Consider the following 24,647-nt stretch of genomic DNA (forward strand, 5'->3'; position numbering starts at 1 on the left):
GTGTTGCTTATCTGGATGACATAGCTGTCCTGAGGAGCGGCTGGAAGGACCACCTTGTTCACCTCAAGGAAGTTCTTCAGCCAAGCAACAGGCAGTCCTGATTATCAAGTGCCAGGTAGGGCAGAGGTCTGTCATGTACTTGGGACACATTGTGAGCAGGGGTAAGGCTCAGTCCCTCCAGGCCAAAACAGAAACTATTCTGACCTGGGAGGCCCTAAAACTCAGAATGAATTGAAGGCCTTCCTGGGCCCCACTGGATATTACAGAAGGTTTGTAAAGAGATATAGCATTGCCCACTTGACTGCGCCCACAAAGGTGATCTGGATGGAGGCTTACCATAAACCCTTTGACTTCCTCAAATAGGCCGTGTGCACAGCTCCAGCAGCTCCCCGAAGACACTTCCTACTCAGACACTGGATGTAGCCTTGCCCAGCTGAACCTTATGTTGTCATTTTTCTTGGACATTCTGCTAAGTCTGAAGGAAAGCACCAACCAGACCCAATCCATTATGGCCATATATTTCGACTTTGACCCGGTTTCACATGACTAGATGTCCACGATCGGGGCTTTGATCTTTTAGAAGCAAATTATTTTACAAACAAATGTAAATATTCAGAACTCCAGTTCTAGTGGTTGGAGTTTATTTTTTTGGGTGTCAAATAAATTATTAAAATGTACTTTATTTTTCTAAATTGTTGTGGGATTTTTCTTGTGTTGTGTTTTCACTTTATTACTGTTTGTGTGTTCCATAAATTCTGTACACATTGCCTCTGAGCTAAGCCTGACTGTTTTTTGTGCCAAGCTACCCAGGGTAAGCATTGGTTAATATAGTGATTTTTTGTGGTTCTCCATGCTAGGGTTTGCGGCTGTTTAACCAGGGCTGCCACCCCAATCAACCAACAACTCAATTTCTCACACTGTGTTAGCCTGTGCTTAGTCACAAAACAGTTGACTATGAACTGCAGCCTGCCACTACACACCTGCTCACATAGGAAATGCAGTGCTAAAAGCCTGGTGCAAAAGCCTTCCAAACGCAGTGTAAGAATGACACTCCTTCGTCGGATACAAAACCCTTTTTATTTGGAGGACTGTGGAAGGAGAGAGAAAATTATGTGAGTACATATTTGCACTCTCCCTTATAATATCATAAACCACAACAAAACAAACGTACTCCAGTATGGCTTTTAAATGTGGGAACCAGACATCCTCTTTAGGGCGTCTTTAACTCAATTCAGGATGATTTGTGTCTCGCTAAACAAGTATTTAACACTTGGGGCAAAATAACTCAGCTTCTGTCATGGGTCACAAGCTGCATAATTTTGCACAATTTTGTCTCAAGTGTCTGTTACTTTTTATTAATCACCCCTACACCACCCATCTAATAAATAACATATTTTGAATACGGGTAAGAGCACAGGGTTTTAGTTGTCGGGATCCACCACTCCTCGTATCATCCCTGAATAGTCCCTCTATCCACAACAAGGGCCACCCAACACTACATCATTCTCTGGTGAGGGCTGGATGGCCAATGAAAAAGCAAGACACCAGGGGGCGTGTACACCTCCCGTTCTTTATGGTAAAATCCCCCTGGGGTCCTCACTTCAGTTATTGGGACACAAATCATCTTGAATTGAGTAAGCGGCTCACTAATGAGGAATTCTGGTTCCCACATTTGAGAGCCATACTGGGGTAAGTTTATTTAGTTGTGGTTCATAAGAATGATACTCAACATTCAATGTATCCATCAACATGTCCCTACGTACCTCCCAAACTAAACATCTTGTGCAATTTTCAGTATTGATGAATAATGAAAGCCACTTATGCAAAAGCCTTGTAACAACAACAACAAATCAACAACAACACATTAGAGCTAGGAATGTAAATATACAGTTAAGTTGCAAGGATATTCACTGTTAATTTGAAGAGAGAAAGATTAACATGCAAAGATTTTGTTGGGAATTATGAAAACCCATAAACGCCCAGTTCTCTGACCTAAGTATAAGGCCTGTGTTTACCCAAACAAAAATGCTGGGTGCCTGCTAAGTATATACCCTAGATGTAAATGCATCCAACAAAATCTGTGAGTTCAGCCTGCCATCCTGTGAAATCCCACAAATAGACTATGTAAGAAACATTTATATAAGCCTGCCAAAGAAACAAAATGCAGTTGTCAGTTAAGAAATGTATACAACTTTCTTAAAATCACCCTCTTCATTACTTTCTCTACTCAATATAATATCAATGACAAACAAAATTGCAAACATCTTCCTTTCCAACTGAGCTTTTGTTGGACTGCTGAGAAAGAGTAGAAATAAAAGCCTTATGGTCATAGCTTATCCAATTAGAGGCCTGAAACGTCAACAATAGAAGTGTTTAATTTCGGCTTTTTCAAGAACATATGAAACAGATCATTCAATGGCCTTTATTAGGAGCCTGCTGGTGTTTGTTTGTGGTGACATGATTCCAGGACTGACAACAATGGTTGTTTTTTCCCTCCTTTTTCCCTTCTGTTTTTTCAGCACAATTTATTTTTGATTGTACCTGGCAGAAATGTTGGGGGTAGGGGGGTGGGGAGCAGGGCCATGGAGAAATTTCCGAACACCTTAAAATGCCAATTCATACCTGACTCTGCATTACCAGTCAAATGAAAGCCTAAGGTACACGCGGCATTAGATGAAGCATGCCATTTCTAAAGTTACTTATAAAAACATGTTTTTCCCAACATTCTACAATTAAAAGCGTGCATTATTTATACGTAGTTTATCAATTATGTGAGTTATATGTGAGATAATTGTATCTGTACACATCCTTATATGCACAAACTATTGGTTGAGCGTGTAATTTGTGCGATGTAACAACCTACCTTTTAGGTTCTGGAGCAGGCTGGGATTTAGAATCTTTTCTCTTTTTCGACTCCCTCCTGAAATCCCTTCTGGAGCTGGTTTCAGATTCAAGGGCTGAGGAACCAGAAATTTTGCCCCCCTCACTTTCCCCACTTTGTTGTGACCCGCCAAGGAGCTCTGGCGTTTGTTGACTTTGGCGAGAGGATTTTTGATGTGTGTGCGGTGTGAAATAAACAGATAGCAAAATAATCGAGAAGCAACGGAGGAAAGCATGCAAAAGAAAGGAAAGAAAACAAAGTGAAATAAAACAGGCATATGACAATACATACTGGAATAAAAAAAGAAGTCAGAAATGAAAAAAAGAAATTGCAAACCAAAAAGCATGTTTTAATTAGAAGTTGAACGTGGATCACAGAACATGAATTAGAGGTGATCTTCAGAATGCCAAACAGTGGTGCCAAAATAGATAATGGTGAAATTGGAAAGTTCTAAAGATGACGTATTTCTTTGTCTTTCTGCTTTGAAAATAGGTACCTTGCCTTATTAAAAAAAAGCGGACTATATTGTTACATTTTAGCATTGTATTGGTTTTCACAATTTTTTATTGAAGTCAAAAGGATGCTTATGCCAAACCCACTATTATTCAGATTAAGCCAAGGATGTCCAATTTATGTCCAGAAGGGACAAATCCATCCCAGATTTTCAGGACAACTACCATGTACATGATATATGTTTAGATTAATTCTTTGCAAATATACCTGATTATTCCAAAAATCTGGCACTGCTCCCTTAAGCCTTGAGGAAACTAATCACCAACTGAAAGAATACATGAGTTGCTAACATAGCACAATCTTAGTTATGCTTACCTATTGCCATGAACATGTGACGCACAAAACGCAAAACTGTAGTGCAACAAGGTAGGGTCGATCATCGCTCCATTTTCGGCTCGTTCTAACAAGTCGTTCAGGTAACACAGATGCCGGTGACAGCCTCGGCATCCATACCTGGCGCAGTATTCGTCAAGTACAAACACTTGCCCTGGACTAAACCAGCCCTGTTTAAAGACAAAATTGCACACATTACAAACTGTAACACAGCTCACCATCTCCAGGGAATTGATGAAGAGGTGTAAGGGATATGGTCCACGTATTAAACTAACCATGTGCTGATAATACTGCACAGGCAAAAGCTAAAATAGATTATTTTGTAAGCACATGCAAAGCTTTATTCAAAATCCGTGAGAAGGAATATATCATTCTGCCTACCCTTCCTTCTACAAAGATCAAGTCTTATGTGATGCAAATTTTATACAACTTGAGCCCCCCCTCCCCCCATTGTGACTACCACAATTTAGCATGGCTATCACGCAGTAAAAATATCTAATGGTCTGAGCTGCAAAACTGCTAACATTTGGCCAGTTTTTGCATGACAAAATGGGGTATAATTACCACCAGAACATTACGTTTAGTGACGTCCTGGTGGAGTATACCCTTCTCCTTATTTCCAAAGACACGTTAAGTCACTTTTTGTGGTTTAACACCACCTTGTAAATACGTCCCCTTTACATGCATCACTTAGCATGAAAGGAGCATGTGATGGGTGTTGCTGTGGGCGTTTCACCACAATACCCATTGTTTTAATGCTGCCCAAGATTTACAAGGATCTGTAAATCTGAGGCAGCGCCAACAACTAACACCATGCAAAAGTAGGCGCTAGAATAGCGAAGCGAGGAGAAATACTTTTATTTCTCCTTGTTTTTGCTTTTCAATGTGTGCTGCTTATAGAAAGCATATAGAAAGAGCAAAACACCATTAATGATTGTTTATGTGCAGGAAAGTATCTATTCTCCCACATAAACATTTATTAAATAATGACGATTTGCTACTTCTATGGAACAATCGTTCCCGGCAACTCAACCACCATTGCACTATGGTGCAAGGGTGCCTGCATTGTTGCTAAGCAAATAATTTCAGCGCCACCACTGGAGAAAACACTGGGGTGTGCCATATTGTTGTAAATACGGCGCATCCATGCGTTTTGGCACAGTTAATTACAACAGGAGAATACCCATAGAATCAGTTTAGACCTGGGTGTCTAGTAATGTAACATACAACAATGTCTCAACAGGTAATAATTAACCACAATTTCTTTCAATTATGCACATATATCGCAAATTAATTTGAAAGAGCACAACAATATATTTCAGGAGAAGGAAAAAGGGGAGGAGGCAACAGGAAACAACACCATATACATTGAACAAGGGTGTAAACCACAGGAACATGTGCACATCAGTGCTCACGCAGTTGTGAGAACGGCTCAAGTGACAAGTGAGATAAGAACACAGCGGGAAAATGTTCCGAAGGGAAATATTTTTAACAATTTTTTAAATAGTTGTAACTGTACAGAAATGGTCCTCAATGATAATGAGGGATATTTAACACCATAAACAAATTTAAAGATCAAAAATGTACCAGAGGTTATGCTGGGTAGTTGACGTTTTGACGTGTGATAAATTCAGTTGATCTTCAGGACCGAGTTACAACAGTATTGATCAGTGCTGTACAATAGCTGTCAAGGAATAGAAAGGAGGGCCAACAAAGGTAGTCAGGATAGCATCCACGGTGCCACAAGGAGTTTATTCAAGGTGACAACGGCGGAGGCATGTTTTTCCGGGAGCGTGCAGGGGGTCTCAAGGTCTGAGCGGAATGACGTGAAAGCTTTTGCAGTACATGGCAAGGCAAGGCCAAGGTGGGTCTGAGGAGTTTGGTGGTATTGGGACCAGCGCCCAGGAAGAAATGTCCAGTCGGGAGCCACAGTACGTGCAGAGCCAGAAGAGTGTACAGGCTTCCGCGGTGCATGTGTGTGCTGATGCCTCGATCAGGCTGAAGGACTTAGTTGGAGTCAGACCAACATCTGATCATAAATTTCCAGATGGAAGCTTTGGAGAACAGCATCCGAAGGTATTAGGGGGGGTGTTGTGCACTGAATTGGTGACATCTGCTAGGTAACCAAACATTAGCGTGAGTCCGAGTTGGAGGAGGAGTGGTGGGAGCCTCCAATTCAAGGAGTTACAAGGATGTAATGGGTCCGACATTTCATTGTAAATATGCCCTTAAGTTTGCATGAAAACAGAGCGGTATTACAACAGTATTTATAGTCCCTGAACAGGAGCAAAAACTACTGTTATAGTAGTAATTCGGACAACAGGCGCCATTTTGAATACAAGACGGTATTGGACTAATACTGAATTAAGGATCAGTGTTCAGAAAAACAGATTACTAAGAAATATCTCCCTGAAGCCTACTGTGAAATAGGTGTTGACCCTTGTTGATGTTGATTTGGCCGATGACATGCAGGTTAGCCGTTGTTCCTTTATGGTTCTTCCAGTTACATTTAACAAAGGAAGTACGTGCTTCACTATACCATCATGAAGCTATTAAACAGGCAGTGAATGCCCACTTGGACTAAGCAAGCAAGCTTCTTGGTTGGATATAAAAAGCACTTCAGCACATACTGCCCATAATGGCTGTTAATCTTGTCTATTGCCTCAGAAAATGGGACCACCTTACTGCTGCCGGTAGAGGATCGATTCACGTTCAGGGTTACATCTCTGCCCTTTAAATGCCTTTTAGTATGGCTTGTGTTCAGAACCTCAACGTTGACTGTTGTAACCCCTCACAATCACTCTAGAACAGCATTATTAGTTGACTATATCTAAGTTCAACCTCACATCCAAGTATAAGTAATTGTTTTAGTCCAGCAAAGCTTAATGGGAAATGACCTCTGCACACATACTTGTGCTTGCACTGATTTGATAGACTTCAAGTCTGTGCTCGCCTTTTCTAACATGCTCCCAGACAGTACACCTTAGTTCTGAGGATATATTACACTCTATAAGGGTATTGAGGCTTTCAGTCATATAGATACAGCTCATTGAAGTCTGCCAGTATTTTCCTTTCCATTGGAACCTGTTGCAAATGCTTTCAGAGATGAAAAAATGACCTAGAACCTTGTTCTGGCAGCACAACATTTGGAGAAAATACTGGGAAGTGTCATAGTTGTCCCACACATCTCTCAGAAAATTTCAAAAAACCTTCCGCTGTCTCCAGCTGCCACAGGGGAGATGCATAAATGATCAGTGGTGACATTGTTACTGCTGATTGCTTGTTTATTGTCCCTTTGAGTAGCTAAATTCAAGGCACAATTCACCAAGAGCCTCCACACTCATGGAAGAGGCTCCGCAATCATGGTGGGATCTCCATACTCATGGTGGGATCTCCACAAAAAGGTTTCTAATTGCAGAGATACCGCCACCACTGCCGAGATCCTGCCATGACTGTGAAACTTCCACCACAAATGTGGAGGCTCTTTGTGAATCGGGCCCACGGTGAAAAGGGAGGTGGTAATTGTAATAAGACTACAACTATTTTTGCTCTATTGACTGACAAGTTATGGACTCGTTCCTTTGTGAGAGACAAGTGTTTGAGGACCTGACAGCAGCCCTTAGTTATTATCAAGCAGTAACAATAATTTTCTACCCTGTTCTGAACACTTTATATTGACTTACAGTTAGATTACAGCAGTGGAGAGCAAGAAATATTGTTTATTATGTGTGTGCTCTTCTGATATCACTTATGTATTCTTGTGCCACACTTGTAACAAGTGATAGTTAATTAATGACTGATAATCCATTTTATGGGGATATGTTTACAAGACTGTCAAAAAGTTACATTTTCTCTCGGTACTCAAATGGAGTACTTATGTTTGTACAGTAAGATGTTCATTGCAAGTGGCCAGTATAATTCCGATGTGTAGGGTAACTCATGTTATTGTACCTGATAAATTCTGCAATAAGTACTGCAGAAAACATGGAAACAAACATAATGACAGTTATTGTGTTGAAAGCCGATATATATACCTTTCTGACTGAATTAATTGGAAAGAAGACACATAAGCAAAGACTTACGAGTTCACAAACTCAACATAAAGATATCTGTTGATTTTATAATTTGGTCCTGACCCTCATGGGCAGCAGAGGACGAAACATGTTGACCATTCACATGTGATGGTAAGTCCAAACAACATCAATAATCCACCTTTTATTCTTACACCTAAAACACCTAAATATTTCACCCATATTAAATGCCATTTGTTAGCTATGGGAGGTAATTGTATGCACCACGGCAGAGATCCCTCAAGTACTTTCCCTAGGAAGAAGGCAGTACTCACCTAGGGAAGTGACTACCTAGGTGTGAAGCACAATGATGATGCCACCGGACAGGAGGGTTTTGGGTCACCATGTGAGATACCAAGAACCTGGAAAACCAGCAGAGTTCACTCTCCTTTGATTACAAGTGATTAGGGGCCAGGTAAGAATTTTGTATGCATTTACCCATACAAAGTAGAGGGTCTGCTAGTCCTTGTTCGCGAGTGTATGTTTATATAAAATATGCATGCCTAGTTTCTGTAGGCTGGTCCTTATGCCTCGCAGAAGTAGGCCAAAAATAATTGATAGAGACCCATCAGTTACCAAACCATGAAATAAAATATTTCTAACTACACACAGGATGCTGACAGAAGTTGAAATGTTAGAATGAGTTGTCTGCAAAGGCTGAGGTCAAAGACATATATGTGATTTACCCAAGGGCATACTATGTTCTAAAATCTTAAAATAACATTAGTGTATATGTCATCTATTTTTTTTAAAAAGCTGATACAGCATGAAACAAACTTCTCAAACTGGATCCTTTAAAAACACAAGATGGACAAGAGACACATTTTCAGAAGAGCTACATGAAGTTTTTCTTAAATGTATGTGACTATTTTAAATTCAATTATTAAAGGCTAAACTGGCACAAACCATACATGAAATGACACCACAGTGTAGGATAGGCAGACTTGAAGGACAAGGAATGCATTACGAGATATTATGAGTCTTGCTTGGCAACATCACCAGTCTAGCTTGACTATAAGTAGCTTATTTGAGCACTGCCTGGGACACATCTAGGGTTACAAGTATAAGATGAAATGTAAGAAAGAACATTAATTGACAAGACAGCAGCCCCTTGAACAGCGTATGGATTATTCTTCTGTTCAGAAGACCTGCAGTAGCACTTGCTGACAATGCCCAAAAAACTACCGTTTCTGAAAGCTCTTCCTTTATGTCCCTAGTTTATTTGACAAAAGAATATGCATCTGATGTTTGCACCACAAGGATATTCCTACACAATGTGGAGGATGAAACATTCACATCCTCCACATTAATAAAGTAAAACAGAGGACATGGACATCTTGTCCTCCTCATTAGGGTGGTTGAAGACATTTTCCCAGCATTTGTTGACTATAACTAAAACTAAAGTCTAGTGATTTCTCAGACATTCATTCTTAATTCAATTAAGTTGATGCGTATAGTTGATCGTGCTGAACATTAGATATTCTTTTATCTCTAATTCATTTTGGGCCTATAGTTGGCAGAGGTATGTACCCTGTCTGATTAGGGACAACAATCCTAGTCAGGGTAAGTCACAACGCAATCCGAAAGTAACCTGTGCTCACCCACTAGTAGCTTGGCAGAGAGCAGACAGGATGCTTGTGTCCGGTCCAGGGAAGACATGGCTTGGCAGTTCGGGCTGGACTGTTCCCATGAGGCACAGGGTCAGACTGATTTGCATTTGGCCATGTCTGAACTGGGGTGGCGGAGTGAGCTAAAGGATGATGATGGATTAAACCCAGATCGGTTGACTGGGGGTGAGTGTTTGATTTGCTCAAAAGCTCCGTCCATCATCCCCTTTTGTATCGCTTCGGGGTAAACAGCAACAAGAAGAGCAATGGATGGATCTTCTCAGTTCTTCAGGTTTCTTCCAGCTCCCAACAGCGGGAACAACCTCCAGAGACCAAAACCGGAACAGGCAACTCCTGAAAAGGTCACAATTCTCAGCAGGACAGTTCAAGAGAGCTGAGGGGTGAAGTCTTTGTGTCCCTGAGTCTTCAGAACAGAAGGCCATCACACACAGGCCTTTGGAGATTCTTCTTCTAGCAGGTTTACAGCAAGGTTCCAGTCTTTGTCCTTTCATTGGCAGAAATAGCAACTGCAGGTCAACCCCACACAGAACACAGCAAATTGGCAGTACTCCTCCTCACAGCTCTTCAACTCTTCTCCTTGGCAAAGGTTCTTCTTGAGTTGAGAAGTGATCTAATTTCTGAGGTTTAAGGTGTACTACTTATACCCCATTTTGTCTTTGGTCTCTTTGTGCAAGGGTCTCTAAGCCGAGTTCGAACCAGTTCTGTCGTCATTGGTACAAGGGGTAGGGACAGCATTGTGCAAGCGAGACAGGCCCTACCTAGGTGCAAGGAAATCTCCTCCCACTAATCTAAATGCAGCCAAGCCCCATTCAGCTCAGCTCTGAGTTATCCAAGAAGGGCCAGGCACACCTCAACCACCCAGTGGCTGTCTACAGTGAATGCACATGCCCCTTCCTGGTCACTACAAAACCAGACAGTCAATCCACAAAGAGGCAGAGGCACCCAGAATGGTTAAACAAGAAAATGCCTACTTTCTGAAAGTTACATTTTCAAACACATAGTTTAAAAACCATCTTTACTAAAAGATGTGTTAATAAATTCTGAGTTCAGACAGCCTAAACTGTATTTCCCCCTCTTGTCCCAATGGGAAGTTATACTTGTAAGATGTTTCAAAGTACCTCCCTGTGGGACAGATTAGCTTTCAATAGTGAAAAATGAAGTTGGCAGTATTTCACTATCAGGACATGTCACACACACCAGTACATGTTCCACATTTCACATACACTGCACCCTGCCCAGGGGGGTTCTTGGGCCTACCATAATGGGGCCTTACATGTAAGAAAAGGGAAAGTTAGGGCTTGGCAAGGGAGTGTACTTGCCAGGTCGATAGGGTAGTTTAAAACTGTGCGCAGACACTGCAGTGGCAGGTTTGAGATACCTTATCAGGGCTACTCAAGTGGTTTGGCAGAATCAGTGCTGCAGGCCCACTAGTAGTATTTGAGTTACAGGCCCTGGCACACTCCGTGTACTTTGCTAGGGACTTACCAGTAAATCATATATGCCAATCAGGGAGAAGCATTTGTAATAGCAATTTACACAGAGAGCATATTCACTTCAGCACTGATTAGCAGTGGTAATGTGCTCAAAGTCTTAAGGCCAACAAAAACAGGTCAGGAAAAACAGGAGGAAGAAGCTAAATGTTTGGGGATAATCATGCAAAAAGGCCCAAGTCCAACACCTACCTTTTACTTACATAGCACCCCACACTTTGGGTTACTAAGGGCCTACTTTAGTGGTGACTTATAGGCAATAAAAGGGGAGTTTAAGGCTTAGCAAGTAGGTTTAAAAGCCGAGCCTATGTTCTAGTAAACTGCACACCCAGGCCTTGCAGTGACATGCCTGAGGCATGGTTAGCGGTTACTTGTGTGGGTAGCACAAGCATGGGTGCAGGCTCAATAGTAGCATTTAATTTACAGGCCCTGGGCACATGTAGTGCACTTAACTAGGGACTTATAAGTAAATTAAATATGTCAATTGGGTATGAACTACTGTTACGACTTAGGGAGAGAACATATGCACTTTAACACTGGCTATCAGTTGTAAAGTGCTCAGAGTCCTGAAGCCAAAAAAAGACAAGGTCTGAAAAAAGAGAGAGGAAGGCAAAATGTTTGGGGTGACCCTTCACAGAGGGCCATTTGCCAACGCTTGCATTGGTCATTAAAATCTCTGTGTTATACCTCTATATACTGGGAACATCACATGGCACATCGTTTTTATGCAGCACAGGAAATATCCTCATAGCACTCATTTTGTGATCAGATTGAATTCTAATTCTCTCTCCAGTTCAATTTTCATTCACAAGGAAACTCACAGCAACCCATATCTTAAATTGACATGGTTTCTAGATATGTGGTTTAAGAAAACTGAATATATTACTTACCAAGCAGGAGTAGGAGTCATTAAGTCTGTGGTCGAGAGTGAGGCGTTGAACCATCTCAAATAGTGAGGCGTGGTCAAAGTTACAGGGATTAGAAGATATAAATTCATCCATTCCATGCTTTTGTGCTCTATCTGCATCTGTTCATTTATACATGTAAAGAAATACATGATTTGTAGACACACATCTTGTTGCACATAACATTATTGTATAGAGTTGCAAGCTTTAAAGATGCAAACTATTTCTTTCCTCTTATGCTAAATTGTTGTTTACAGCTTAACACTTGGGCTTATTTGAATCTATGATAGACAACTTGAATCACAAATTTATTAACTTCTAAAACAGTCATCTGGCAAATGCATTTAAACCAATCTCTCCTTATGTTAATTAGAACATGTTGTAAATTAAAATGAAATGATGAATCATACATTAGTTTATATCCTGCATACAATAACAAAGTATTTATTTTCAAGTAGGAAAATTTAGAGTCCCTATTTTATTATATTTGTCTATTGAATAGATTCTGCCATTCTATTAAAGTTATGTCTAGCTGGTACTTTCAAGGAAATTTTTCTTACATTACTTTTATTGTTTTGTTTTTCACTAGCACATTGCCAGTATTTGACCCCATGTTTATCTTTTTGATATTTCATTTTTAATCAGTTGTTTACTTTACTTCAAATAAATATAAGAAAATGTTAATTTAGGTAATACTGATATTTCTAAGGAAGCTTCATCTTTGGCCACAGACACCATTCAGAAATCGTTATCAGATAAATTGACAGATAGTCAATTTAGTAAGGCTCTTATTGGGCGTTATTTTTCAAGTTATTTATAGCTTTAGTACATTAACAATTCCTTTTTCACATAGAATGTTGTAAGCACAGACCATGGGGCAACATATATTTGATTGAACATGCATAACACAATCTGTCTAAACTCAGCGGGACAACATTCAAGAGATCTGAATCAAGGTGTTTGGGAAAATGAGGAGGGTATGCTCATTACAAACAGGCAATTTCATATTACATGCATGTTCACCAATGTTGGAAATGGTGTGTAAAACTGAACAAGGGTTGCATCATTATTTTGAAGGGCAGTTTTTTGAAAGGCCAGCTCCGAAATTAACTAATTAAAAATGCTACAACAGTGGCCTTCACTGAGTGATTTGAAGTGATGGAATCCAACATACAGCCTGAGAAGTTACCATACATGTGCACTGACCCCTTGATTGGTTTGGCCACCTGTCACCTTTGCCAGTTGAACAGCATTTGCAAAAACTTTGAATAATCCTCAAATACACCCTTGTGCCAAAATAAACCAAATTCATGTTCTTTAACATAGGATGACAAGGGCACTATATATAATTTCAGATTCAGGATGAAGTTTTCTGCAAGGGCTCTCACACTATTCTGGAAAGAAAGTGAGCTTTTCGTTCCTAGTAGTCCTACTGACTCCCAACTGGTATGCAACATGTGGCAAAGTTGGAATCACAGAGGCTCATTGCCCTGTATACCCAGTGGTAGTGATAAAGCACTTTTAACTTGTCATTGTTATACTGAATGTAAAACATAGTGTAACAGAACATTTCACAGATTGATAATATTATTTTAATACAATTGCTCCATGACAGTTGTTCCCTTTTTCAATTCACCAACCCTTAATCTCTTATGTATGTACTTATTAATCTCCACGATACAGATCTTTAAAGAACACATCATCCCACAGTAGCTGTCCCTCTTGCTCTTAGTTTCCCCTACAATCATTGTTGGCTTTCCTTTCATCTTTTTTCTGCTGCCTTTTGGATATATGAACACTAAATAATGCCACATACATGGAAACATACATTTCTTTCACATTTCTCACATATTCTGGTCCTCATATGTTAGCCTTTTTCAGGCTTCTTAACTTCTACCACACATTATGGTCATCTCTGTACTATATTTGCCGGTTCTAACAGCTTCCTGCCACTCTCCTGCAGCATTCAAATTTCTTTCTGCTAACCTTTGAACTTGAGAGACAATATTGTGAGAAAGGGGGTTGTTGGTTCAGTAGGGTGTTTGAGCTGCGCATGCAACAGCCACAAAACCCTGTCAGGATGAAGTACAAAAGTCACTAAATTAACCTGTGCTTAATCCTCTGCTAGCTTGCCACAAACGCAGCTAGGCTTAACTTACAGGCAATATGTAAAGTATTTATGCAGCATACAAACAGTAATACATTCAAAACACAGCACAGAAAAAACCAATACAAAATTTGAAAATAGACTATATTTTTTTAACATGACACCAATGGCATCAAAACGACAAATATTCAAGTTGTGGATACCCTGTTAATAATTTTTTTATATAAGGGAAAAAATAGCACCTAAAAGGTAAAAGTACTTACCATGCACATCTATTGCGCTGGAGCAGGCCAAAGTTGAAAAATATTGCCAACTGCGATGGAGCATGATTTGGATACAGAGTGGATAGCCTGGTCTGCGCTTACCTTCAGACTTAGCATACATTTGAAGAAAAATGTTCTGAGAAGGTAATGTTCAGTGGGGCAAGGATGCAGGCAGTGTCCGAGGAGGAAGTCTCAATGTTGAGGAGATGCTGGACGAATTGGAGGTGAAGATTTCTTTATAAAAGTAAGTGATGGAATGCACTCTGTTTTTTTACTTTACTTCATTTGTTCAAGGTTGCTCTGGGCATGAATATATTTCCATTGCCCATGCCCTGCCCCAATAGCATGAATGTGTAAATCCAGCAAGTATGGAGTGCAGTTGCGCCCCTTTACTAGTCACACAGCATTATCCATAAGTATTCAAAAGACTCCATTTCTTTGACACCTTTGGGAAGTCAAAAATCTCCAGTGGGACAAGGGTAGAAGCTGTAGCTGTCAAAAGTTTCACGAGGCAAAACCCCTTTGGAGAACGACCCCTGAAGAGTTTTTGTTGCTGCATAGAGGAACATAGTGGGAGCTGCCGCAAAGTGAGACCAAAAGGTGATTCACCTTGAGAGGATAGATGAGAAGGTTGGTGCCAGTCTCCTCTTGGTTCTTAGAGCCGTTTTTAGCCGAAAGAATGTTCAGTCCCATGTTTTAGATTTAGGCTATCTGGGCACCTTTAGCACAACCACCAAGGGTCTAGGACTGGAGGGGCACCACTTGGGGTGCAGAGTAAATCAGGCTGAGCCCAGGTGCGGGTTCAAGATTGTTGGAGCCATCTCTGAGGCTCTGATCAGAAGGCCAGCCAACTAGCTTTTGAAGCAGCTCTAACCATCCTGGGTTCAGCAGCACAACAGAGCTAAAACAGCAGGGGAGGACTCTAACGGTTCATGGTAGACATTAGACAACAAATCAGTCCTTCCCGGTCCAGCAAGGCAGACATCTGAAGAACACAGCAGGCACATTATCAGGCTGTTGTCTGAGTCTTTCCGGAGGTCCAGAAAGTGAACAGATGAGTCGGCCTGAAGGTCCTATTGGAGGGTTAGGCACAGTCTGTGGAAGACTCAGACTGACAGCTGTTCTGCAAGAAAATCACTACTCTGCTGCCTCAATTGAAGTACTGGACCTAAATCTTAAACCCAAGACCACCAGAGTGACTCTAAAAGCTAGTTGGGTGGCTTCCTGATCAGAAGCCTCATGGGCAGAAAAGGCTCCAACCCTTTTGAACGTTGCACCTGGACAATACTTGATGTGAGCCTTGCCCTCCAAGTAGTGCCACCCTGGTCCCGAACCCCAGGAAACAGACCTGAAGGAGCCTTGTCAGTCCTCTGTGGTCCTGTGAGCAGAACTGATACATCGGGATGCTTATCTTCACAGCCGCATCAGAACCACCACTGTGCAACACGTCCTTGATGCATGACTTTGCATCGCAAGCTCCTCATTGACGGCATCCTTGACAACAATGCAGGTCTCCGCATCACAGCCTTGCAGCTCATCTGAATCACCACTTAGCGAAGCATCTTCCACACAGGATCTTGCAATGCTCTGCAACCAGGATTTCCAACACCAAATTTGTTCGGAGGGGCTTAACTGTTCCCTGTATTCAGACCACACTCCGTCGCAGGAGACCTAAACTTTTGACTTTGTCCTGGTCTTGCGCAACTAGATAACCACAGTTGGTACTTCTAGGCACTATTTTTGCTTAAAAGGTCAAATTACATATCTCTGGTTCTACTGATTGAATTTTTGTTGTTTTGGTCTCAAATAACTTATTACATTTTACTCTATTTCCTAAATCAGAGTGGCATTTTTCTGGTGATGTGTTTTCCCTTTAATATTATTTAAGATGTCACAACATGGCCTCTAAATTAAGCCTGACTGCTTTTCTGCCAACCTGCCAGAGGATTAAGTACAGGTTAATTGTGGATTTGCTTGTGTTTCACCCTGACAGAAATTGTGGCTGCTTCTTCAGTTTGGTTTCCCCCCCCTCAACCAGTAACCCAATGTCCAACTAGGGGTGAAGGATTACAAGTTTGGGGGTGACCCTGAAGATAGGGCCAAGTCCAAAAAACACCCTGATAGAATCTCTCCAATTGAGGACACAATGTGTCCAGGTGTTCCAAAATGATATCTCCTACCCTATAGTGGCCACAAATAACTAGTCTATTTGAAATCATTCTATTTAATCACTTGTGGTTGGGTGTACTATAATCAATGCTTTGAAATAATTTAATTCAGCAGAAATTTACTCTAAAAACATATTATTTGTTTGGGGTAAATTTCCTAATATAGCTGTCCATGTTTCACAGTTTAGTGCACTATCTTGAGGGGAACCCTTTATCACAATTTAAAATATCTTGGATATCATGCCATGGAGACTCAAGCATAGTTGTCTTCCATAATGAGGTGGATGAGTATATAGCAAACGGCTGGTGCAATATTGATGAAGCTGCATACAGGTGTTGATACAGCTCCAGACATGAATTCCTAATGCAGCCGAATATTAACAAACAATGTAATCAATTCATGAATTCCAATAAATGCTCTATGCCATAAGCTTTACAAATAGCAAATCGTGGCTGAGTGAGACTTTGAGAGCCTTTTTTCTTGGGTTGCTTAGCATCAGTATTGGAAACACAGCTAAAGCAATTAATTTGCGCATGATACTAAGTTAAATGCTTACAATACAAACTTTAAAGGTTGTCTGAGGTAACCTGATCTATTAAGCAGACAAAATCACTTGCAAGTCTTGCCAGAAAAATGACGCCAACATTGGTGCCCACTTCTTAGATGAAATGGTATTGAGAAAATTCTAACAGGTGACATTCTGCTATGTAATTTCCCATGGTATAATTCATACATTTTTCCAAGCCATTGTGAATTACATGGATCAAAGTATTTTACTAAAACTTTGCTGTTTTGTCTTGAATCAGTGGTCTCTAAGGAGTTTTCAGAAGTTGGACCTCAGACATGGAATTGCTTTAAACCCAATATTAGCAGTGCATCTAAACTTCAATTACATGGCAGAAACAAATGAATATAGAGGTATTACTGTTATTGTTCTTATTACTACAACTACTAGAAGTATTAGTAGGAGGAGTATAAGCAGCATTAGTATTATTGTTGTTTTTATTAAACTTATAACATCAATTTAAAAGTCCTACAATAGTAACTTTCTTATAACACTTTCACATCCTGAATTATCTGACAATGTGCTAGTGGAGCCTAGCATTACATATATGTTGCCTTTTTTAATGGCAATAAGGACCTGACAACAGAGCCAAGATTAATGTATCACCTGATTCAAAAATATGACTTTGCCACTATCATTTGTGTTTTTAAGTCTACAGATTACCCTATTGAGCAAATAATAATTTTTCTCACTGTGTATGTATGTCCCAGATCTACAGAATTGTGAGCCTAGCTGTAAGGCAATGTAATACATTAGACAGTGCAGGAAGTGTAGGAAGAGGAAGATGGGAAATGGTGGCATGAGGAACTTGCTAGACTGGGGTGGGAGAACATAGTATGGTGAGGATTCTGCAAAGGGCACAGAAGAAGTGATGTATCTCAGATAGAATGACATAGGGGTCAGAAAGTGATGAGCTGCTGCTGAAAGAGTGAATCTTGACTTCTTTCTGGTACACCTTAAAGCAGTTCCACAGTAATGCCTATATGTATTAGGCAGAACCACCCACTGCCTTCCTTCCCCTTTTTTTCCAAACCTGAGCCCCATACTGTAAATATTTGTGTATATTTGATTAATATCTAAAAAATTGATGCAAGAAAAGGCACATTAAATCTGAGAGCATATCTTCAGGAATTTCTTTTATTTTGGATGCGATTTAATATGTTTAACTAAAAATATCCTATGCTACCTGACCACTTTCCTTTGTACTGAACTAGCAACTTGGGTCTGGTAGGCTTCTGGGCCCCCCATTGAAATGCAACACTCCCATTGCCTTTGGGCAGTTCTTTTTCCGAGATCAGAGTGGATTTGATAGTGCCCTGAATCAAATTGAAGCTCTCCCCAGGATCAGCTCCTTGATAGCATACGTTTGGAAATTCACTAATATTTTCCTTGGGACTTTTCTATTGGGATGTAACTTAAAAGGATCTCGGTGTACGCTCTGTATCTCTAACTCAAGATCAACATCTTCTCTATCCTTCAGCACTCCCTCCCTGAGAAGTTTACAGACAAATGCCTTAATATCCCCCTTCTCTGCTCCCGCCGCAATTTTAAGGATTCGTAGATTGTTTCTCCTTGCTTGCATCTCAAGCCTCTCCATTTCTCCCTGTAAAGATCTATTTTGTGCTTTTCGGGGGAGAAACATGGCGGCGGGCTGACGCCGGTCGTGGGAGCTCCGGGAGCAGCAAGACATAATATTAGCATGCAGCAATTAGAAAGCGTATTAAAACACTATGCACGGTAAGAACAGTGCACCCCGTTAATAGTAATGCGAGTTACCCCATTCTAATTTGATCTCCTTTTCTCTTCGTCTCCTATCGGTCGCCGGGCCTCCCGCGAGCTGGGAGTTGGTTTCTCTCAGCGGAGGAACGCATGGGGCTGGAGGCGGAACCAGTACCTCAAAGCGGCTACAGAGGCACGGAGGCGGCCGCGCTGGGCTGAGGCTGCTTATCTGGGCTGCTACTGCAAGGATTGATTTTCGAACTTCAGAGGGGAAGAGGTCGTTGTGTACTCAAGCTGGTGGCCCATGCATTCAACGGCACCACGGCTCACTACCACCCCGGCTCCTGCCATGATGCAGTAAGATGGGGGCCGGAAGGAAGAGATTACCAGCAAACGGATTTTGACTTGGCTACTCCAGAGTTAGCTCTTATCAGTGGACCTGTGGTTAGAAGAGTAGTGGAAGTGCAGGGTCTTAAGAGCAGGATAGACTTTGAGCTTGGTGTTCAAGGGGAGGTGGCTTTTCCTGCAAAAAATCGATATCAGCTACGCTCACAGACGGAGCCTAAAATTAAAGGGGGTCAAGTGGCTACAGAGACGAGCTCGGGAGGAGTGGTCCCCATGACTCCTAGAAAAAAGAAGACTACCAAATCAGGGGATATTAAAAAGTCAAGGGCGCCAAAGGAAATCCATCCCCCCTGTAAAACCACCCCTTCACTCAAATATTATTTTAAGATTATGGAGCAGGCAGTCACTGCTAAGGAGTCAATCCCCGTACCTTGGCTGAGCCCCACTTCAGTTTTGCTCGGGAACCGCTTCTCTCCACTTACAAAGCTTGCAGAACTTGAGAAAGACGTCAGAGAATCAATCTAAATCTCTCTCCGGGATCAGCCCTTTAATGTAAGATCAGCCTTTTAGTTCAGCCATAGTTCCTGCCACCAGTATTGCCAATGCCACTGTTAATGTTACTACTCCATCTCTGTTAGCTCCATCTTCGTCCCCGCCCATTGTGGTCGGAGGGAGTCTCCGAGCAGGAAGAAAGGAAGTAAATGAATGCAAACTAACTGAGATTCCAGGAGGGAAAAGGCAGGGGAAAACCAGTCACAGCTTGAGTCCATGCTTCATTCCATGCTTCAATCTCTAAGGGGTGACCTGCTCTCCAAATTTGAGATATCAGAGCCAAACCAGAAGGGGATCCATGAGAAATGTGAGGCCCTGGAGACAAAGTTGGATGATATCTATACACGAACTGGGACACTTGAAACTGAAGTTAAATCTCTCTCAGAAACGGTGCAGGGCAACACGAAGGACTTAGGGGCAGATGTATCCACATCTGTGTTTGCGATTCTCAAATAGCGATTTTTTGAGAATCTCTATTTGAGAATTGCAAAATGGGATGTATGTAGAAAATCGATTTTTTTTTGCGATTTCTTAATATTCCTTAATTGCGATTAGCAAATTGCGAATCGCAATTAAGGAATACTTTCTCATTCATTTCTATGGGGCTGAAGGCCCATAGGAATGAATGGGAAGTTAATCTCAATTTGCGATTCGCAATTTGCGAATCGCCAATTGAGAATTATTTCAAGGGTGCAAGGGTGTCATAAGGACACCCTGATGCACCCCTCAAATTTACATGTGTACTCATATGGCGCACATACATGCCCTACGGGCATGCATGTGTGCCACATGGCACCTTCACAAATGGCAAAAATTGCATTCGTGAAAGAAATCGCAAATTACCACCAACGTCAAGTTGGTGGTAATTTGCGATTTCTTAATTAGAAATTGCACAACTTGGGTGCTTGATACATAGCATTTAAGGAATCGCAATTTGCGATTCCTTAAATGCTGACGCAAAATTAAGGAATCGCAAATTTTGCGATTCCTTAATTTTGCGATGCGATTTCAATAATACATCGCATTTTCCGATTTTTTTTGTCGCAAACGCTGCTTTTTTGCGATATGCATCCTTTTTGACGAAAAAAACGGATGATGCATATGCCCCTTAGAGTCCTTAAAAGCGCAAATAATCTCCAGTCTGACTGAAATTCATTTGCTCTTATGTGCCTATGCCTGGTTCTTTATGTTCTGTATACCTCAGTTCATTTTCACAAGACCATCAAATCTTTAGTTCGGAACAAATCCTGCTTCACAGTTTGGCCCTAAGGCTGTGGCTACATGTATAAAATTGTCACAAAGTATGTCTCCAACCTTCTTCCTTATTTCATAGTCTTCATTTCCATTTAATTGTAGTCATCCTCTCTTGGCTTTCACAGACATTTCACAGCTTGGCTATTTTACGACATTCCCACTGAAACCTTCCTGATATTAAATACGTTTATTTTTTACTATTTTCCCATTTCCTGTTATATCATATTGCATAGTTACCTGACCCAATAACGTTTTCTGCATTTAGATGTTTTTGTTCACTGAAGTAACTCTGAGGACACCTTCCACATTATAGGAATCCAATAATTTGACTTGAGTAACTTAGAAACTTTTATAAGCAAGTGTTCATAATATAAACTGTCTTCATAAATAAATATACAAATATGTAGTGTATGGTACTGTCCTAAATATTTGTAGAACGCTTACAATCACTAAGTGAGGTAATGAAGAATGTTTTCACACAGGTAGCATGCTACACCAAGCTGGTGTGTGTTTGAAAGGGTGTTTCCTTTATTTTGAGCTTATGTGTAAAGTCTTACCAAGTCTTGTGTGATGATCATTGAGATGAGGTTATCATGTTCTGCAATGCAGTGCTTAATGATGTGATGGATGAGGGAGTGTGAGAGATAGAGGCATATTTTTAAAACATGGTTACAAGGTGGGTTCAAATATTCCCAGATAGACTGTGTTACAGTCCTCCTATTAATGATTGTGATGACAAGATGTCAATTGAAGAGTTTTGTCAATACAGATTGGTTATTGTCATCCTTTTCGTCATTAGAGGATGTCAGTGTTCACAATATGTGAATATTTGGGATCTGCAGTGTGCTTAACTACCTAACACTCAACTTCATGATCTGTGAACAAAGGCACAGTCTTAGGCTGACCAAAACACACGTTCACACTTCGGATTCTCCAACCCGGTCGCTTTCAGCAGCCGGGTAGGAGAAACCGCACATACTCAATGACCAGAGCGGAGCGTCTTTCCTGCCTGCTCAGGCCAATCCCGCGCTGCTCTGTGGCACAGGAATTGGATGGGAATCTGTCCCAGGGGCTCCTGGGACCAGGAAGAAGCCAGCAGGTGCAACGCGACGTGGGAAGCGACCGGCAGCTTCAATTTTTAAAAAATGATTATTATTAACACGTCCACCCCCACCCCACGAGTGCTCTCTCACCCACGCACCCCCACCCACCCTAACACCCTTTGTTAGTGGCAGCCGCCACTGTGAGTTCAGAGGTAAGATGCTACTTTGAGGTAGCCAGCTAAAAACTGACCTGTGAAAGGTGGCCACTTGCTGCCCCATTTTACACCAACAGCAGCAAAGGTGGCAGATGTATTTCTGCGTAGGCATACTCCAACCAAGGACCAGATATGCATTCCATCCACCAGTCATAGTTTGGCAAACATAGTACATCTAATGGAAGAGATTCTGGAAAGCAACGCATGCTAACCATGCACATTTTATTTTTAGTTCTAAATGGTATCCTATGGTGGTTTCAACAATAATCAAACATAAATTTTGGTGGCACTACAAATTATGACAGCCCATTCCTTTAATAATTTTCTTTATTTAAAATTCTGTAATTTCTCATCTAATTCAAGTTTGTTTTATAACACCTCTGATTTTTCAAAGCTTCACTATTTGGTTCCAATCTGTACAGAAAGGAATATTGTGTCAAAATACAATCCATGATAAAAATGGATTTCTCTCTTATTAGTGTTCAGCAGTTAGTTTTTAGATGTCATCCTTCTTCACTCTCAATATTACTAACTAACTTTGTGGAGCAACAATGATTAAATGTTTCTAAGATATATCAAAATGATTAAATCTCTGGAATCAACATGATTGTATTTTCTTAACCACTCAAGTAATACTGAATATATTTACATAAAAAACAAGCTATCCTAGCACAACATTGTGCGTAGCAACGTGTAGCTAAAGGTTAGGACGGTGGAATTCAAATCTGGGGAACCAGGTTCAAGTCTCGGCAACGATCCTCAACATCCTGTGATTCTGGGCAAATCACTTAATCTCTCTGTGCCTACCAAAAAAATTAATGTGTCCTCACATAACACAACTGGAGCTCATGTAAAGCGCTCTGATACCGAATTTTCGGGTCGAGTTCTCGCTATAAAAAACTTCAAGAGAAAAAAAAGTAGTTCTGACGAGGAGAAACTAACATTAGGACTTTATACACCACAACAAAGGTGATTTTCCTTTAATTATTTTTGAGTCAATTTGCCATTCTAATCAAGATGTGAAAAAATACATCTATAGCTAAATGGACAAATGTTCTTCCATGGTTAATGCAGCTTGTTTGAGTGGGTCAAACATCAGTCCTGAAAAACTAATTACAGCCTCCATGAACTCACTACCGCAGATAAATGATTTTGCTTAGATTTGCTTAGATGCCCTGTTAGGTCCAAAGAAAGTCTGACCACCAGTCTAATCTGCTAATAATCACTAGGGCAACAAATTCACCCTAACCGTGGTATTAGACTTAATTTAAAGTACACACATATATCTTTATTACAGGTTTTCTAGTGAATTCTTGTTGTTTTGAAATCATTACTTGATAGAGTATTATTGACTATGATCAATATAATAGAAATTATATACTGTGCCTAGCATGCCGTATGAGTGAATATTATCCCTAGAGTCACAGAGAATTCACAGTATATACAGTTCTAGTATGATTGCACTAACAGCATAGATGCTGGAGATCCATGCTTACTTGGTGATTCTACAGATGCAGAACAAATTGCCCTTTGAAAAATTTAGGAAACAGGCATAACTATGGATCATATTAACAGTTTACAAAGGTTGGAATTGTTTACATGGTTACACTGCAGACTTTAAATCAATGACACAAACATCTAATAAAATATTAAATACATTTCTACTGAATGATAAAAATTGCCTATTCAGGACATTTCTATGCCTTAATGAACAAGCATTTTCAAAGCATAACGTCTCGTATTTGAGAGAGTTAGAGCTGTTGGCAATATAAAGAACACAGTCTTTTACCTATGTATTTTGATATAGAGTGGAGTGGAAGTATAAACAAGCATTTGCAATGCAATTGGTTTCGCATTGTGCAAGTTAGAACTGTTGGTGTTGAAAATGGCAATATTTATAACTTTTTTTATGCAACCGAGTTGTGAAATTTGCATAGCGCTATTGCCATTAATATGGCCTCACAGCGCTGGAGAACCAGAAAATGGGAAATAGGTTATGAGGGAGGGTAGACAAGAGTAATATGCTGGCTGGAAAAAAGGAACATCATCCTGAAAATAGCAAATACTCATAGGCAATGCAAGATTAAGTCAAGCATGTGAAATGTAAGCAGGAACAACATAGTTACCTTAACGCTTTTACACTTATAATTTAGAAATCATTGAGTGTATTTGCCTGAAAAGTTAAGAACATGATTACAGGGACCTGTTTAAATGTCCATTGATTCAAAAACTAAGCACAAAGCATTGGGCTTTAAAGATATAAACAGGAACAATTACTTAAATAACTGTGGAAACACCTTTCAGGGCTATATTTCGACTTTATGTCTACCTGTGTTATTAGAAAGGAAATCTGATATTTTATTTATGGGATGCTACTTATGTGACAATCTGTTTAATGCCTTCATTTCCCTTAACTAACCACTGCTCTATCAAACGCATCTGATGCAAAGGAGTTAAATTTAGCGCACAGTCACCAAACCCTCATTTCAATCGTTGTATTAAATAATGTCAGGCAGTGAGTAAAGGAAAATACGCTGGCCTCTTTTGCTAGGTACCGTAATTATGAACACTGTGTGATGCTACGAGATGAGATGA

At 40.5% G+C, this 24,647-nt stretch overlaps 1 protein-coding gene across 7 annotated transcripts in view; it reads right to left on the reverse strand.

The window, feature by feature from the left end:
• CADPS (calcium dependent secretion activator) overlaps window positions 1-24,647 on the reverse strand; it is a 1,556,059-nt gene that overhangs the window by 630,307 nt on the left and 901,105 nt on the right. For all 7 annotated transcript variants that reach the window (XM_086939080.1, XM_086939079.1, XM_086939076.1 and 4 more), the window contains exons 12-13: window positions 11,806-11,942; window positions 3,710-3,897 (exon numbers count right to left, since the gene is read on the reverse strand). In XM_086939080.1, coding sequence (XP_086795206.1) covers window positions 3,710-3,897; window positions 11,806-11,942 — 325 coding nt within the window. The remainder of the gene's footprint in view (window positions 1-3,709; window positions 3,898-11,805; window positions 11,943-24,647) is intronic.

This window comes from Lissotriton vulgaris, chromosome 9 (genome assembly GCF_964263255.1).
Source record: "Lissotriton vulgaris chromosome 9, aLisVul1.2, whole genome shotgun sequence".
NCBI lineage: Eukaryota > Metazoa > Chordata > Amphibia > Caudata > Salamandridae > Lissotriton > Lissotriton vulgaris.